Genomic DNA, 17239 nt, shown 5'->3' with positions numbered 1-17239 from the left:
TGTTCAGTGCCGCGAATGATAATCATAGTACTGATAACTGTCCCTCCACATATCATTGTCTTGACTTGAAAAACGAACTGAAGGAACTGGATCGCGTTGCGTTGCGGTGATGATGCGTTGCATGTAGCCAGTGATGAAACGATGGAGGTCTTTCTCGCAAGGGAGTCCTTCCACGTCAAACACGACCGGCCGTGGTTGCTCTCGGAGGATACTTTGAACTGCGATCAATACCCCGAAGAGTTCTCGCAGTCCCTTTGAGTGCTCCTGTGCCTATAAACGTGTATCCAAGCGCCGTGGCGCTCTCTCCCAGCGGGTGCGACATGGTGGTGTCGTTTCGTCTGACGCGCTATCGGTACCGTCGCGGCGCGCATTTCTCGATGGAGCTGACAGGCCATTTCTCGACACGAGAGACTCATAAAGTCTTCTGCGACGCTCGAGGTGACGGCATGGGCCGAGGGCTAGTGCTGGCGCGTGTGGTGTTGTTAGTGGAAGGTAGTTTCACAAGCGAAGTTTGTCCAGTGGACGCTCGGCTATCCGCTGGAGCTCTGGCCTCGCCCAACGCCTCCATGACGTCTGCAGCTGGTGACACAAGGAGCACGATGCGGATCCGTCTCCGGGTACCATGAGAGCTTGAGCTTTCCCCGCGTTCGCGAAGCTTTTGTGCTATTTCCAGGATCCTTCTTAAGTCGTCATTTCCCCGGAATCCTTGCGATGACCTCCCACGATAGTCCCGACAAGATGAGCTACATCTACAATTCGCAGCTTGTGAGCGACCCTAACATGTGAAGATGGACACTGGCTGACATTGTTCGTTAGGATGCCTTCACCCTTTACCATATCTCGCACGAAAAGGAAGAACATAGCTCGGTCGGCCCTGTACTTCCTGCCCTCGGCCATGCTTCGTCTGGTGCTTTAGGAACCGTTGTGTCGAAACTCATAACATACCCTCTCGACGTTGTTATTACGCGCCTTCAAGTTCAGCGGCAACTACATCACGGCGACGCGCACCCGCATTACAATGGCATTCTCGACGCCATTGAGAAGATATACGAGAGGGAGGGCGGACCAAAGGCCTTCTACAGCGGTGTAGTGCCCGAGGTTGTGAAGGGTGTTGCCGACAGCTTCCTCTTCTTCCTAGCGTATTCATATGCGCGGCAGAAGAGGCTAGAAGCGCGAGGTACTGGACATAGCTTGCCAGCGCTCGAAGAGATCGGAGTCGGCGTCATCGCGGGCGCCTTCTCTAAATTCTTCACCACACCGATACAGCAGATTGTCACGCGGAAGCAGACGGCGGCAATGATGAGACAAGAGTCGTCGACCACCATACCCCCGCTGTCCGGTACCAAGGACATAGCACAAGAGATTATGCGCGAGAAAGGCATACAAGGCTTCTGGTCTGGCTACTCTGCTAGCTTGATTCTGACGTTGAACCCTTCCATTACTATGCTACTGCACAAGGCTCTTCTACGATTGCTTGTACCCAGGGCAAATCGAGACGACCCCGGCGCGCGCATGACCTTCCTTCTAGCCGCCATAAGCAAGGTTCTCGCGTCTACTGCTACCTATCCGTTCTCCCTTGCAAAGACACGTGCCCAAGTATCCTCACAGAAGCCCTCTTCCGGTATTGGTGAGACTTCGGACAAGGAGAAGTCGGACGAGCCGCTCGAGTCGAGAGCACTCCAAGCTAGGCAGCGGACTGTATTCAGCACCATCTTGCGCATCGCCCAAACTGAGGGGATATGGGGTTTGTACCAGGGTCTGGGGGCAGAAGTGCTCAAAGGCTTCTTCTCCCATGGTATCACGATGCTGATGAAGGACCGTATCCATGCTGTCATCATCAGCCTGTACTACACTGTGCAGGGGGCGTTGAAGAAATACCCCAGCCCAAGTGAAGTCGCAAAGTCGGCATCGGCCAGCGTTCAGAGTGCCTATGAACAAGGCAAAGAGCAAGCTAGCGATGCTTATGCGAAGGGCGCCGAAGTTGTCGGCAACGCAACAGAATCGGCAAAGCACGCCGTGTCACAGGGCTCACAGCAGGCGCAAGACCTTGTGGAGAAGGGCAGAGATGCTGTCAGTGAGGCCGCAAGCAGCGCATACGACCAGGGCAAAAACGTGTTGGACAAAGGACAGGATGCTGCCACCAATGCCAGTCAGCAAACTGGTGAAGCGCTTGAGCATGGCAAGAGGGCTGCAAGCGACGCATCGCAGCAGGCCAAAGACGCTGTTCTGGACGCCGACATCAAGGACATCAACGGCCCTGACAAGGGCATCAAAGAGTGAGCCATGCGGCAACGATTTCCACAGCGCTTTCAAATTGTACATATACCCGAATGATCTTGTAATTCTTTGTTTAAAGGCATGTCTGGAGGGAGAATGTGTTTCTTTTGGTACGGTTCGGCGTCAAAAGCGTGCCCGACTTTCGTAATGCATAATGAGCAAATAATTGCCGGGTGAACTGTCCATCTGCCTTGGGCGATCTGAAACGTCAGGGTGTCTGTATCCACTGCCACGCTTCGAGTAGTTGGGATGTCCATGTACCTAGGTACCGGACGGAAGCGTTCCAATGGGATTGAGTCTGTGTGCAAAGTGACTGCAACGGAAATCATGTTCTCGCCAGAACAGTACCAGCGCATCGACTCGAAGCAGGATTTTCCAGCCTTGCGGGCTTTGTTGTCTCTGCTGCGCTGGCTATTGTGGGGATGGCTGGTCACGGTACGTCGCATGTGTCATGCCGGTGGCTGGTTGCAGCGGTTGCCCTGGAGGCCAATGCGCTAACCACCTGGCTCCGCCCGCAGCGCCTCCATCATCAACAACCACCGCTGGCGACACATTCGACTGCATGCCGCAGTTGAGCGGCGACTAACTACTAACCTGCACAGGAACAGGACAGATATTGTTTGCGCGACATTGCGAGCGCGAAGAACTGGCTGGAAGTTTCCGATAGTCGGCGGCGCATGACTGGCGACACCACAGCACGGCCATTGGACAAAAGCGGAATCGTCAACATCCCGGACATCAAGAGGGCAGCCGCAACCCACGCGCACACCACGAGCTGCGGCTATCTATGTCGTAGACACCGGTGACGACATAGACCGCGACCGAGCAGCTGTGTTTCGACGTCTCGTCACTGCACCCCGCCCAGCTCATTCCCCTGATCGCCGCACGCTGTTGGCAGTCGCAGCCCAACCCCCACCGCCATCATGACGACCACCGGAGCGCAGTCTTCGCCGAGCCGGGGAGGATGGAGCAGCCTCGAGGAGGAGCTGGCTTATTACAAGTCTCAGTACGAGACGCTGGAGATGGAGCTGCAGGAGTTTCAGGCATCAAGCAAGGAATTAGAAGCCGAGCTCGAGCGCGACGTCGAGGAGAGCGAGAAGCGGGAGCGCAAGCTGCAGGAAAAGGCAGAGAAGCTGGGGTTCGAGGTTGAGGAGTGGAAGGTGCGCAGTCTTCAACACTTGGAGCGGATATCTGCCCAACACGGACAATCACTAACAAGACACCACAGACAAAGTACAAGCAGAGCAAGGCCGAGGCCAACAATGCGCAGAACACCCTCCAGAAGGAGATCACCACGATGCGCGAAAGCCAACGCGCCCTCCAGATGCGACTCCGCGACATCGAGGTACAAAGCGACGATTTCGAGCGCCAGGCACGCCATCAGACGTCATCACTCGAGGACGTGGAATCCAAGTACAACGTGGCTATTGAGCGCAGCGTCATGCTGGAAGAAGAGATCAAGATCGGAGAGCAGGAGCGAGAAGCGCTGCGGATAGAAACACAGCGACTTAGGGACGAACTGTCGGACCTGCGGGTAGAGGCGGAAATCACGCAGGAGAAGCTGCGCATAGCAGAGGAGACGATTGAGAACCACCACGTGCGCAAGGTATCCAACCATCTCTCTGGCGATGCCCTGAGACCACGCTCACCGGTTTCTGAGGCATCGACCACAGCAACCACCGTCTCCTCGCCCACAGCTGCTTCGACCCCACCACACTCGAAAGCAGACGGCCTACACACGGACGCGACTCCCCCTTCGCCACCGCTGTCCGACGCACCCATCACAACTAGACATGTACTCTCGACGCCCATGCCCAAGCGAAAGAACTCGTATGCGCCGCTGGACCCAGGTGCAACCCCTCGCGCCGGCTTGTATCAGCGAGCCCCAAGGCACTCACGAGGGCCCAGTATGTCAGCATCGCGACCAAGTACAAGTGCCAGTGGGCGGGCGACGCCCTCTATACGAACAACTGCACCCGCTTCGCGAGCACCTAGACCGAGCTTTGGAAGTGGTGCACCGCCGCCAAGTTTGCCTAGGTCAGGCTCGCTTGTTCAGGTTCGTGGGCTGATTGGTAAGATGCAGAAGCTCGAAGAACGGGTACACGCAGCACGATCCAAGCTCCCTGCGCCAACTACGACGCCACCGCGAGCCAGCCCCCGGAACGGCAGCGCCATGGGACACCACGTACCAAGTACTGTCACATTGAGGAGCGGCAGGAAGCGCAGCTCCCACGCGTCAGCGGGCTCGTCAGTCCCTGGCGCCTACGAGTCGGGTGTAAGCCGGCTGTCATTTGGCATGTCGACCTCGTCGCGCGAGCCCACCAGCAGCAGACCTGCCAGCCGAGCATCCATGTCGTCGCAGTCAGCAATACAGCGGCCGGCAAGTAGAAGCAGCACGCGAACGCCACTCGGACATTATTCGTCTTCGTCCGTCAGCGGAACGGAGCCCCGGATGCCAAGGCCAAGGAGCTCTATGAGCGGTCATGGCCACTCGCATTCGCTGTCCATATCGCGGCGGGATACAGACACCAACAGCGACGGAAGCGGCGTCTCAACACCAATGGGCAGGCGACTTACACTGGAGAAGACAGGCATACCTACACCAAGCGGGATACCCAGGCGTCAAAGTGCAGGGCGCAGGGCAAGCAACAACATGGACAACGGCGACATGGCCCCCCCTGCTCGGCCACGAAAGATGTCGACGCAGGCTGAGGAGGAATCATACTAGGAAGGAACGGCGCATCGACAGGAAGTTAAAGGACCCGCAGAACCACGTGCGTGTACATCTGGATCAGTCTCCGGTACATGATTTTCACGGCACTATACCTCACGCATTCTGGAGTCGGGTTCGCAAGGCGCAGTTGCTAGAGTTTTGGTAATCGGGATAGGGACGGGGTTTTTGGTGCAGGTTGGTCTGGCATGGTTGCACATAGGGACGATGAAGAAGGGCCGTCTTGAGAAGAAACTCGAGAGGTCCCCGGCTCCTTTGGGGGTAGTTACATATTACTTTTACATTCAATTTCCTTTGTTCGAAACCAATATACCCCGAATTCCATTCACCGCGAGGCTCGCCATTACTTCTGTGCACATCACCTCTTCTGTTTGTTTCACATCTTAATCTCGAGATACTACTACAGATCTCACGTGCTTCTACTTACTTCAAACGGAGTAGACTGCTCGTTCTGGACGAAAATCTGGGGTAAAGTTGCATGCATGCCGCAGCCGCATTGGCGTTGGTGGTCGCGTAGCCAAAAATCGTACGATTCTGATGTCAAACGGCGGCCTGTCCCGCCGTTGACCCAGACAGCCAGCTACTCGCGCAAGACCCTGGATCTTCGGAACGCGCCTTCGGAATCTAGCTTGCTTTATCAACGTAGGCATCCTGGCTTGCTTCATTTCACAGATGTCGCTACTAAGCTAGCAGTCGTTATTGTAGAGATGCCGGCGGCGGTACTACGGGGCTTTGTGCTCGCTCAGGTACCGCCGCAGGGCAGCCGGCCAACGTTTACGACCTATGCATGCTTCGCGGGACATGTTTTCTTTGTTACTTCTACCCGGCTTCTCACGCCGTTGTAGACTGCTATATGGAAGCCGGTACTTTTTGTTTCAGCGTCATCTACGGTGTGCTAAATTGAGAGTGTGCTTGATGTTTGTCCCGACAGCGGCCGCTTTGGGCGCTGATTGGGTGGCTGCGATCGGAGTCCGGTGGGAGGAGTCGGGGGAGGAGACCCGAGCATTACTCTTGATGTTACTCTGGCGTGGATTGGCAATTGTGAGACGGGTGCTTGGTTATTTTGGGAAATATGTGTATGGTGGTGTGAAGGGCTTAGTGGGGTGGGGAGGCGGCGGTGGTGAAGAGGTGAGCTGGATGCTGACCTTGGGAGATGTTGAGACGATGTCGAGGTGGGTAGCTACGTGTTGGGAGAGGGGTAAAGTTTGAAGTGGCGGTGATAGCTATCAACTCAACCCTGAACAATCAGCGGATCAACGGCAGACGGGAGGGCTTGACCAGCTGTTGGTGAGAGATAGCAAGGGCTCAACACATGGGCATGCAGGTACTCGTGCTCGGGTTGGGTCTCGCAACAAGCAACTAATGCGGAAATGCTCCCAACAGACCTAGAACAGATACCGCCATGGCGAGCAAACTCTCAACATGCTGTACCCATCGATCGTGAAAAAAAGCGGCAATCTTGACTTGATCTAGATAGCTGGCTAGTCATTGAGCATGGCTAAGTAGTGAATTGGCCCGTAGACCAGCCGTCGTGTGTACATAATCGGGTTCCGAAGGGCTTCCGAGTCGTCTACCGTGGCTTCGAGAGGGATGGACAGGGGCGTTATGGGGGACGTGGTGCAGGGCCTTGCCGTCTTCGGCATCGCTGGCGATGCGATAGCTCAACAGTGCTTCGGGAAGTGCATTGGGGTGTTCCGCTATGGCTCTAAAAATTTAATACATACTCGAGCTGCTCCCGGACGCTTGCGACCATTTCCCCTCCTCTTGCTTTGCTGTACTCACTCCCCTCCCACAAACTATATACCTCATTGTGCTGTACTGCTCCTCGTACGCACTACTAGTCCCTCCTTCGCTCAACTCCACGCGTTCGTTGTTGGTGCTTCCTCCCGGCGCCGCATAGGATTCCTGGCATTGAAGATTGCTTTTGGGCTCTTCCACACCGACACTACGACTGTCCTCTACTAATACTCTGCTCGGGCCCTCCCACCGACAGAATCGTTAGAGACGCACCCGTCGATTGCAGAGCATCGTCATTTTCGGGTCAATCAGATCTACATTCGACACTAGAGGCCGAGCTCCAGCTTGCCCTTACCAGTGGAAAATTGACCGGTCCCTCACCGAACCGCAACCCAACTTCGCCTTCGCTCCTTCCTCCCCACATCCCAATTCCCTCGGTGCATGGGATTACCTTCACAAATCATGGCCGGAGCTGCACAGAACGGAGTCAACGGGGATGCTAATGGCGCCCCGAGCTCCTACGCCGCCAAGTTTGATCTTGCTCCGCATTTCATCGGCGGGAACAACCTCAAGGTAGCGTCGCCGGGCAAAGTCAAGGACTTTGTGGCGGCGCACGACGGACACACGGTCATTACCAATGTGAGAGACACCCTCTGCAGAGAAGAGAGAGAAAAGTCGTGGTGTTGAGAATGGACGCGCTGACCAGTGGCTTCCCCGCAGGTGCTCATTGCAAACAACGGTATCGCCGCAGTCAAGGAAATCCGCTCGGTGCGGAAGTGGGCCTACGAGACATTCGGCGATGAGCGGGCGATCCAGTTCACCGTCATGGCGACGCCCGAGGATCTGCAAGCCAACGCTGAGTACATCCGCATGGCAGACCAATACGTCGAGGTACGTGCTCCACCAAACAGCGGCGACGAGCGACGCATGGCTAACGGCGACTATGCAGGTACCCGGCGGTACCAACAACAACAACTACGCCAACGTCGAGCTAATTGTCGATGTGGCCGAGCGCATGAACGTGCACGCCGTATGGGCCGGATGGTGCGTATACAGCCCAACAACCGTCGGATGAGGGCACATGGCTGACTTTTTGCGTCTAGGGGACACGCCTCGGAGAATCCCAAGCTGCCCGAATCGCTCGCTGCCTCGCCCAAGAAGATTGTCTTCATCGGTCCCCCCGGATCAGCCATGCGCTCGCTTGGTGACAAGATCTCGTCCACAATCGTCGCACAACACGCCAAGGTGCCGTGTATCCCTTGGTCGGGAACCGGTGTCGACGAGGTCCAGGTCGACGACCACGGCATCGTCACAGTCGAGGACCACGTCTATGACAAGGGCTGCACAAAGACATGGGAAGAGGGTCTGGAGAAGGCCAAGGCCATTGGCTTCCCCGTCATGGTCAAGGCCTCGGAGGGTGGTGGTGGCAAGGGTATCCGAAAGGTCGAGCGTGAGGAGGACTTCGAGCAGCTGTACAAGGCGGCTGCCTCTGAAATCCCTGGATCGCCCATCTTCATCATGAAGCTGGCGGGCAGCGCGCGCCACTTGGAAGTCCAGCTACTGGCCGACCAGTACGGCAATAACATCTCCCTGTTCGGACGTGACTGTTCGGTACAGCGACGTCACCAGAAGATCATTGAGGAGGCACCGGTAACAGTTGCTGGCTCAAAGACCTTCCAGGAGATGGAGAAGGCTGCCGTTTCGCTCGGACGCCTCGTCGGATACGTCTCTGCGGGTACCGTGGAGTACCTCTACTCACACTCCGACGACAAGTTCTACTTCCTCGAGCTGAACCCCCGTCTCCAGGTCGAGCATCCTACCACGGAAATGGTAACGGGCGTGAACCTCCCAGCCGCCCAGCTCCAGATTGCCATGGGTCTCCCACTGCACCGTGTCCGTGACATTCGTCTCCTGTACGGTGCCGACCCGCACGCCAGCTCTACCATCGACTTTGACTTCTCCACCGAAGGCAGTGCCAAGAGCCAGCGTCGCCCTACTCCCAAGGGCCACTGCACGGCCTGCCGTATCACCTCCGAGGACCCTGACGAGGGCTTCAAGCCTTCCGGTGGTACCATCCACGACCTCAACTTCAGGAGTAGCTCCAACGTCTGGGGTTACTTCTCCGTCAGCTCCGCTGGTGGTATCCACAGCTTCTCCGACTCGCAATTCGGTCACATCTTCGCCTATGGCGAGAATCGACAGGCTTCGCGGAAGCACATGGTTGTTGCGCTCAAGGAGTTGAGCATTCGTGGTGATTTCCGCACCACTGTTGAGTATCTCATTAAGTTGCTCGAGACTCCTGCTTTCGAAGACAACACCATTACCACTGGCTGGCTCGACGAGCTCATCTCCAAGAAGTTGACTGCTGAGCGTCCCGACACCATGATCGCCGTCATTTGCGGTGCTGTTACCAAGGCCCACGTCGCGAGTGAAGCCTGCGTCAACGAGTACAAGACCAGCTTGGAGAAGGGCCAGGTGCCTTCCAAGGACGTGTTGAAGACGGTCTTCCCTGTCGACTTCATCTACGAGGGCTACCGCTACAAGTTCACCGCGACCAAATCCACCATTGACAGCTTCACCTTGTTCGTCAACGGCACCAAATGCTCAGTCGGCGTCAGGGCACTTGCTGATGGCGGTCTCTTGATCCTGCTTAGCGGAAAGTCCCACAACGTTTACTGGAAGGAGGAGGTTGGCGCCACCCGTCTCTCCGTTGACGGCAAGACCTGCCTTCTCGAGCAGGAGAACGACCCCACCCAGCTGCGCACACCATCGCCCGGTAAGCTTGTCAGGTTCCTCGTCGAGAACGGCGAGCATGTCGGCCAGGGCCAGCCTTTCGCTGAGGTCGAGGTCATGAAGATGTACATGCCTCTTATTGCCCAAGAGGCTGGTATGGTCAACCTCATCAAGCAGCCAGGAGCCGTTCTTGAGGCTGGTGACATCCTCGGTGTGCTAGCTTTGGATGACCCTTCCAAGGTCAAGTCGGCCCAGAACTTTACCGGTCAGCTTCCCGAGCTGGGTGCTCCCCAAGTACCCGGAGCCAAGCCACCGCAGCGATTCGTCTACCTGTACTACATCCTGCAAAACATCTTCCAGGGTTTCGACAACCAGGTCATCATGCAGAGCACTCTCAAGGAGCTGGTCGATGTCCTCCGCGACCCTGAGCTGCCATACGGCGAGTGGAACGCACAGGCTTCCGCTCTCCACGCGCGTATGCCTCAGAAGCTTGATGCCACCTTCTCGCAGATCGTTGAGAAGGCTCACAGCCGCAACCTCGAGTTCCCCGGTAAGGCCCTCAACAAGGCTTTCCAGAAGTTCGTTGAGGAGAACGTGGCCAAGGGTGATGTTGCGCTTCTCAAGGCCGCATTGGAGCCTCTTTCCGATGTCATTACCCGCTACTCTGAGGGTCTCAAGGCGCACGAGTACAACGTCATGATCAAGCTTTTGGAGATGTACTGGTCTGTTGAGTCGCTCTTCTCGTCTCGCACATCGCGTGACGAGGAAGTCATCCTCAAGCTCCGTGACGAGAACCGCGACAACATCATGAGTGTCGTGCAGACTGTTCTCTCTCACGCCAAGGTCGGCGCGAAGAACAACCTTGTCCTTGCCATTCTGGAATTTTACCGACCCAACAAGCCCGGTGTCGGCAACATTGCCAAGTATTTTAAGGATACCCTTAAGAAGCTCACCGAACTTGAGTCAAGGCAGACAGCCAAGGTCTCCCTCAAGGCACGTGAGGTGCTCATCCAGTGCGCTATGCCTTCGCTTGAGGAGCGTACTTCGCAGATGGAGCATATCCTGCGCTCTTCAGTCGTTGAGTCACGTTACGGCGAGAGCGGTTGGGACCACCGTGAGCCCAACTTCGAAGTCATCAAGGAGGTTGTTGACTCCAGGTACACCGTGTTCGACGTCTTGACCCAATTCTTCGTCCACTCAGACCCATATGTCGCTCTTGCCGCGCTTGAGGTATACACTCGCCGAGCTTACCGCGCGTACCAACTCCAGAACATCAACTACCACAACGAGGGCGAGCAGCAATGCTTCCTATCTTGGGACTTTATCCTGCGCAAGGTTGGTGAGGCTGAGTACGGTCTGGCTGTTGAGCCTTCGGAGCCCGGTACTCCCAGCACACCAGGATTTGAGCGTCCCCCCCGCATCCAGTCATTGAGCGACATGACTGCTTGGCAAAACCGATTTGAGGGCGAGCCTACCCGAAAGGGTGTCGTCGTCCCTGTCGAGTACCTCGATGACGCGGACGAGCTCATTAGCAAGGCGCTCGACATCTTCCCCAACCTCGGCAAGGAGAAGAAGGGTGGCATTGGCCTGAGGGAGGGTCTCACCATGAAGCGCACTCCTACTACCGGAATCAACGAGCCCAAGCACAGTGATGAGCTTACTGGTGTTTTGAACATTGCTGTCCGCGACATTGAGGGCAATGACGACAAGGAGATCCTCGAGCGCATTTTGCCTATCGTCGACGACTTCAAGCAGGAGCTTCTGTCCCGTCGCATCCGCCGCATTTCGTTCATCTGCGGTCACAAGGACGGAACCTACCCCGGCTACTACACTTTCCGTGGACCCACCTACGAGGAAGATGCCAGTATCCGTCATGTCGAGCCCGCTCTTGCCTTCCAGCTTGAGCTTGGCAGACTCTCCAAGTTCGACATCAAGCCCGTCTTCACCGAGAACCGCAACATTCACATCTACGAGGCTGTTGGCAAGGGCGCCGAGAGCGACAAGCGCTACTTCTTGAGGGCTGTCGTCCGATCTGGCCGTCTTCGCGAAGAGATTCCTACGGCGGAGTACATGGTCTCTGAGACTGATAGGTTGATGACTGACATTTTGGATGCTTTGGAGATTGTTGGCACTTCGCAGGCTGACATGAACCACATCTTCATCAACTTCTCGCACGTCTTCCCTCTTAACCCCACCGAGGTCGAGGAGGCTATTGGCGGTTTCTTGGAGCGCTTCGGTCGGCGACTCTGGCGTCTCCGTGTCACCGGCGCTGAGATTCGCATCATTGTCACCGACCCTGCGACTGGCATTCCCTACCCTCTTCGTGTCATCATCACCAACACCTCCGGATACGTTATCCAGGTTGAGATGTACGCTGAGCGCAAGTCCGAGAAGGCTGGCAAGTGGCTCTTCCACAGCATTGGCGGAACCACCAAGATTGGTGCTCTTCACCTCCAGCCCGTCTCTACTCCCTACCCCACAAAGGGAGCACTGCAGCCCAAGAGGTACAAGGCTCATCTCATGGGTACTCAGTACGTGTATGACTTCCCTGAGCTCTTCCGCCAGGCGACCGAGAACAGCTGGATCGAGGCTATCAAGAAGCACTCCTTCCTCCGTGACAGACAGCCAGCGAAGGGAGAGTGCCTTGAGTACTACGAGTTGGTGCTTGACGACACTGACAACCTGGCTGAGGTCAACCGTGACCCTGGCCACAACACCATTGGCATGGTCGGATGGATGGTCACCGCAAAGACACCTGAATACCCTCGTGGCCGTCGCTTCATCATCATTGCCAACGACATCACCTTCAAGATCGGTTCCTTCGGACCAGCGGAAGACAACTTCTTCCACAAGTGCTCTGAGCTTGCACGAAAGCTTGGCATCCCGCGAATTTACCTTTCTGCCAACTCTGGTGCTCGTATCGGTCTTGCTGAGGAGCTTATTCCTCACTTCTCTGTTGCATGGAAGGACGCCGACAAGCCCGAGGCTGGTTTCGACTACCTGTACCTGACACCCGAGAAGTACGAGCACTTTGTTGATGGCAAGCGCAACGACGTTATCTGCGAGAAGGTTGAGGTCGATGGCGAGAACCGCTACAAGATCACTACTGTCATTGGTGCTGAGGATGGTCTTGGTGTTGAGTCTCTCCGTGGTTCCGGTCTCATCGCTGGTGAGACATCAAGGGCTTACGAAGATATTTTCACCATCACTTTGGTGACTTGCCGCTCAGTTGGTATGTATTTTCCTTATAGTTTACAGATTTGTTTACTAACGCTACAATAGGTATCGGTGCTTACCTCGTCCGCCTTGGTCAACGTGCCATCCAGATTGAAGGACAGCCAATCATCCTCACTGGTGCACAGGCCATCAACAAGCTGCTTGGTCGCGAAGTCTACACATCCAACCTCCAGCTTGGTGGTACCCAGATCATGTACAGGAATGGTGTTTCACACTCGACTGCTGATGATGACTTCGAGGGTGTCTCCAAGATCGTCCAGTGGCTGTCGTACGTACCCGACAAGAAGGGCAGCCCCGTTCCTATCTCGCCATCTGCCGACAACTGGGACCGCGATATCACCTACTACCCACCTGGCAAGTCAGCCTACGATGTTAGGCATCTCATTGCCGGAAAGGAGGACGAGGACGGTTTCCAGTCTGGTCTCTTCGATCGGGGTTCGTTTGTCGAGACTCTTGGTGGTTGGGCTAAGACTGTTGTCGTCGGTCGTGCTCGCCTCGGTGGCATCCCTATCGGTGTCATTGGTGTTGAGACACGCTCAGTCGAAAACGTCACACCTGCTGACCCCGCCAACCCCGACTCCATCGAACAGGTCACATCCGAGGCTGGTGGTGTTTGGTACCCCAACTCCGCCTTCAAGACTGCTCAGGCTATCAAGGACTTCAACAACGGTGAGCAATTGCCGTTGATGATTCTTGCCAACTGGCGTGGTTTCTCTGGTGGTCAACGCGACATGTACAACGAGGTTCTCAAGTACGGTTCTTACATTGTCGACGCACTCGTCAAGTTCGAACAGCCCATCTTCGTCTACATTCCTCCGTACGGCGAGCTCCGTGGTGGATCCTGGGTGGTTGTCGATCCCACCATCAACCCTCAGTTCATGGAGATGTACGCCGACGAGGACTCGCGTGGTGGTGTGCTCGAACCCGAAGGTATTGTCGGTATCAAATACCGTCGGGAACGTCAACTCGACACCATGGCCCGCAATGACCCTACCTACGGTGCTCTCAAGCGCAAGCTGAACGACAAGGCAACACCGGAGTCCGAGCTCAGTGAAATCAAGGCCCAAATGACCGAGCGCGAGAAGAAGCTTCTACCTGTTTACGGTCAAATCGCTCTCCAGTTCGCCGATCTGCACGACCGCTCCGGCCGCATGCAAGCCAAGGGTGTCATCCGACAAGCCCTGCGATGGCAAAACGCCCGCCGCTTCTTCTACTGGCGCCTCCGCCGCCGTCTCAACGAGGAGTACATCCTCAAGAAGTTCGCCGCTGCCGCCTCGCCCACACACGATAACCCCATGGCCAACCCGCTCACCCGCAGCCGTGGCTTCGAGATGTTGAAGCACCTGTCCAACATCCCCAACTGGGAGCAAGACGACATGGCCGTAGCGACCTGGTACGAGGAGAACAGGCCCCTCGTCAGCGACAAGATCGAGCAACTCAAGACCGACGGCATTGCGCTCGAAATCGCACAGCTCATGCGCAAGGACCGCGAGGGCGGACTCAAGGGTGTCATGAGCTTGCTCAGCACCCTGCCCACGAGCGAGAAGGAGGAGGTGCTCAAGATGCTCAGCAGGGCGTAATAGTACCAGTGTTTCGATTATCATTCGCTTTACGGCATGGCATAGCATATGGGGTGGTGTTTTTACTTTTCCGGGAGGAATTGGGAATGGCGATTATGATGATGATGGGTTGATGTGTAACTTTGGCGTTGCTACGGTGCGACTGCGTTGTCTTTTCGCAAAATTCCCCCCTTCTTTAGCTTATTAGTTTAGTTACGGCATAGATGAGGGAGACGGGGCGGGGTGTTGGGAGGCACCTTTGTTCTTGTTCTTCCTCGTTGTTTAGATGTGTAATTGATCTTCAAGTTCTCAAACATTTCTGGTTGTGGTGCATCGTGTGTGCTACATCCCGCGTCCCACGTCCCCACGTGGCTACGCGCTATCGTCAGCCGTACGTCCCGCTCCTACAAAGATACTCAATATGCTCCTTCCCTTGCTTTTTTGGGATGTTGCGACTGCGCGCTCCTTCCCGTTCCTTGGTGTTGCTTGTAGCGTGGGAAGGAAGCATGCAGATCGGCCGAACTCCACTTTCAGCTGCGGGGTTCCGTCGCGGTGATACGTCACTAGGCCGCAAAAACAGCATCACCGACGCAGAAAAATCGTTCGTGGGTTGAGAGTGCATCAATCGTCTGGATTCTCTTCTCCTCCCTTTTTTCACACATACATACGCATACTCACCTCATACGCGACATCGTTTTCCAAGCGAGCCGAAAAGCTTGATTGCCGATCTTCACACCATCACAACACAACACACACTATAACAAGACGCGAAAGCAGAAAAGAGACAAGAGAAGCCAAAATGGTCTACACAATCGTCGTCCACCTCCTCGCTAAGGAAGACCAGGAGAGCATCAGCAAGCTGAGTGCCAAGCTTGTGGAAGCGAGTCAGGTGTACAGCAAGGATAAGGAGACGCTGAGCTGGTTCGTCATGCAGGATACCGTGGATAAGAGGAAGTTTACTATTGTTGAGCGGTATTTGAAGGAATCCGTGAGTTTGATCATTTCTTTTTCTATGCTCTGTCTGGATGTTGGGGAAATTTCGTTGGTTTTGGCGTTCGTGAGATGACTGCGGTCAGTTGTCATCGTCGCTGTGAAAGAGGTCGGAAGAAGATGGTTTAGTGCATGCTCCCGGCTCTAAGATGATGCATCTTTGTTCTAGATGCCGGGGGAAAAAGCCCTGTATATCTTAGAGCATACTAACAGCCTCAGCAGTCCCAGCAATACCACCTCAACAACCCCTACTGGAAGACTTTCGACCCTTACGTGATTCCGCTTCTGGCTGCGCCTATGGACTTGAGGCGTCTTGAGGAGTTGGATACTACGGTTACCTCGGCGGGTTCGCATTATCATGAGGATGCTGTTAAGTCTGAGACGAGCGTGGGCAACATGTTCCAGGGTACTGATGCTTAAACTGAGATAGGCGGCCGGCGTGCTACGCTAAGAGAAATGTAAAACGACTAAGCTTACCATCGGCGCCTATTGTGAATGTCTCTGACGTTTCTGCTGCTGCGACTTTCCTCCATGGAATGTGTGTCTAAGTACGAAGTAGGCTGTTGACCTTGCTGATTTATGATACTCCCCATCTGGAGAGCGGCCGGTACTTCATTGGTGCCGTTCTGAGAAGCTGCCCGCTTCAAGAACGGAAAGCGCGACGAAAACATAAAGCTAGCGTATGCATTAGCAAGCAACGAGCAACCACGGATATTTCTGAGGCCGTGGTTGGTCTTTGAGAATTTGGGTGTCCTTGGTATTGCGGGTATTGTTGTTGGCTCATTGTCTATAGGTCATTGCATGAGTCTTCCAAGTACCGTGGTATCGGCTGAGTAGGACCAAGGTCTGATATCCGCGCGACTATTCGATAGTCCGCCTGATCTTCTAATCAACTACTGATTTACGACCAAAAGAAAGTAGAAAATTACGAACCTGCCTCCTCCATACTTCACTTCGACTCGCTATCTAAGCTGCGATCCCCATCTCATCTGCAACCTGCCGCCACCATCTACCCAACGTCCCCGTCGATACTGCTGTTTCGAATCACGATCATGGGCCAGCTTGAGAGCCTGTCCGACGAGCTCCTGCTCGATATCGCGCTGCGTCTTCAGCCACCCAATCTCAAAAACCTAACTCTAAGTGCACGTCAATTTTGCGGCATTACACAAAAAGCTCTTCACTGCCGCAGGAATACCCTGACCACCCTTGGTTCTCTACTTCTTCCACAGCTCCAAAATTTATCTATTACTTAAGATGGATTGGGATTCTCATGGTCTACTTTGCCAAAGCTGCGACACCTACAACTCAATCGTACACAATTTGTCTTATGGGGCAAAAGGACGACGATGCCGATTCCCGACATCACTACCTTGACTCTACAACACTCGATATTCGTGGTACAATCGCCGAGGAGACGCCAAAAGTTCTCAAATCTTGTCCAGCGATTCTCTGATCCGCGGTCTTTGCACTTATATTTCACTAACTGGGTATAAGAGGTGAAGTTATTATGTGTGGAAATCTGTTATGATAGGAGGAACGAGCTTGACTTTTAAGAGCATGGCCACAACGGGCTGACACAGAGGCGCATATGCTATCCTCAAGATGGTACCACCTTTGATAAAGTCATCGATCAGATGATCCCTGTCGCACATTTGCTGGAAGAGCTGGAGCTGAAGTGTTCTGACACTGGAGATTCTAAAGAGATCGACTACCTCAGGCCATCGCTATCATTGCATCACTTCACCCAGCTAAAACGCCTGTCTATTCCGCAGGGTCTTCTTATAAACTCAACTTCCGTCGATTGTCTTCCACTTCATCCGTTCGACGCGTTGCCGCCAAATCTAGAGTACCTAAATGTGGCTGATCCGGCCACCACTGTGATACAGTGGATTTCCGGAGTTCTAGATGACAGCAACAAGCTGCGCAGCTTGGAAAGAATTTGTCTCAACTTCGATAACGATGCGAAGCAACACAC

At 54.9% G+C, this 17239-nt stretch overlaps 4 protein-coding genes across 4 annotated transcripts; all 4 read left to right on the top strand.

The window, feature by feature from the left end:
- The first annotated feature begins 536 nt into the window (after positions 1 to 536).
- BKA58DRAFT_344497 (mitochondrial carrier domain-containing protein) lies at positions 537 to 2695 on the top strand. The gene is made up of 2 exons (XM_046168397.1): positions 537 to 765; positions 817 to 2695. Exons 1-2 carry the CDS (start codon positions 712 to 714, stop codon positions 2278 to 2280), a joined length of 1518 nt encoding a protein of 505 aa, XP_046021773.1. The 5' UTR covers positions 537 to 711; the 3' UTR covers positions 2281 to 2695.
- Positions 2696 to 2814: 119 nt separating this feature from the next.
- BKA58DRAFT_366568 (nuclear distribution protein nude) lies at positions 2815 to 5411 on the top strand. Its single transcript, XM_046168892.1, has 2 exons — positions 2815 to 3437; positions 3506 to 5411. The coding sequence occupies exons 1-2, from the start codon at positions 3201 to 3203 to the stop codon at positions 5003 to 5005; spliced, it is 1737 nt and encodes a 578-aa protein (XP_046021772.1). The 5' UTR covers positions 2815 to 3200; the 3' UTR covers positions 5006 to 5411.
- A 1353-nt stretch (positions 5412 to 6764) lies between these two features.
- On the top strand, positions 6765 to 14592 carry BKA58DRAFT_366565 (acetyl-CoA carboxylase). Its single transcript, XM_046168891.1, has 5 exons — positions 6765 to 7384; positions 7466 to 7636; positions 7695 to 7789; positions 7849 to 12710; positions 12761 to 14592. Exons 1-5 carry the CDS (start codon positions 7187 to 7189, stop codon positions 14293 to 14295), a joined length of 6861 nt encoding a protein of 2286 aa, XP_046021771.1. The 5' UTR covers positions 6765 to 7186; the 3' UTR covers positions 14296 to 14592.
- On the top strand, positions 14593 to 15820 carry BKA58DRAFT_472013 (uncharacterized protein). The gene is made up of 2 exons (XM_046175259.1): positions 14593 to 15262; positions 15487 to 15820. The coding sequence occupies exons 1-2, from the start codon at positions 15074 to 15076 to the stop codon at positions 15682 to 15684; spliced, it is 387 nt and encodes a 128-aa protein (XP_046021770.1). The 5' UTR covers positions 14593 to 15073; the 3' UTR covers positions 15685 to 15820.
- The last annotated feature ends 1419 nt before the right edge of the window (positions 15821 to 17239 follow it).

This window comes from Alternaria rosae, assembly GCF_020736505.1.
Source record: "Alternaria rosae strain MPI-PUGE-AT-0040 chromosome Unknown BKA58scaffold_9, whole genome shotgun sequence".
NCBI lineage: Eukaryota > Fungi > Ascomycota > Dothideomycetes > Pleosporales > Pleosporaceae > Alternaria > Alternaria rosae.
This window is presented reverse-complemented; position numbering and strand designations above follow the sequence as displayed.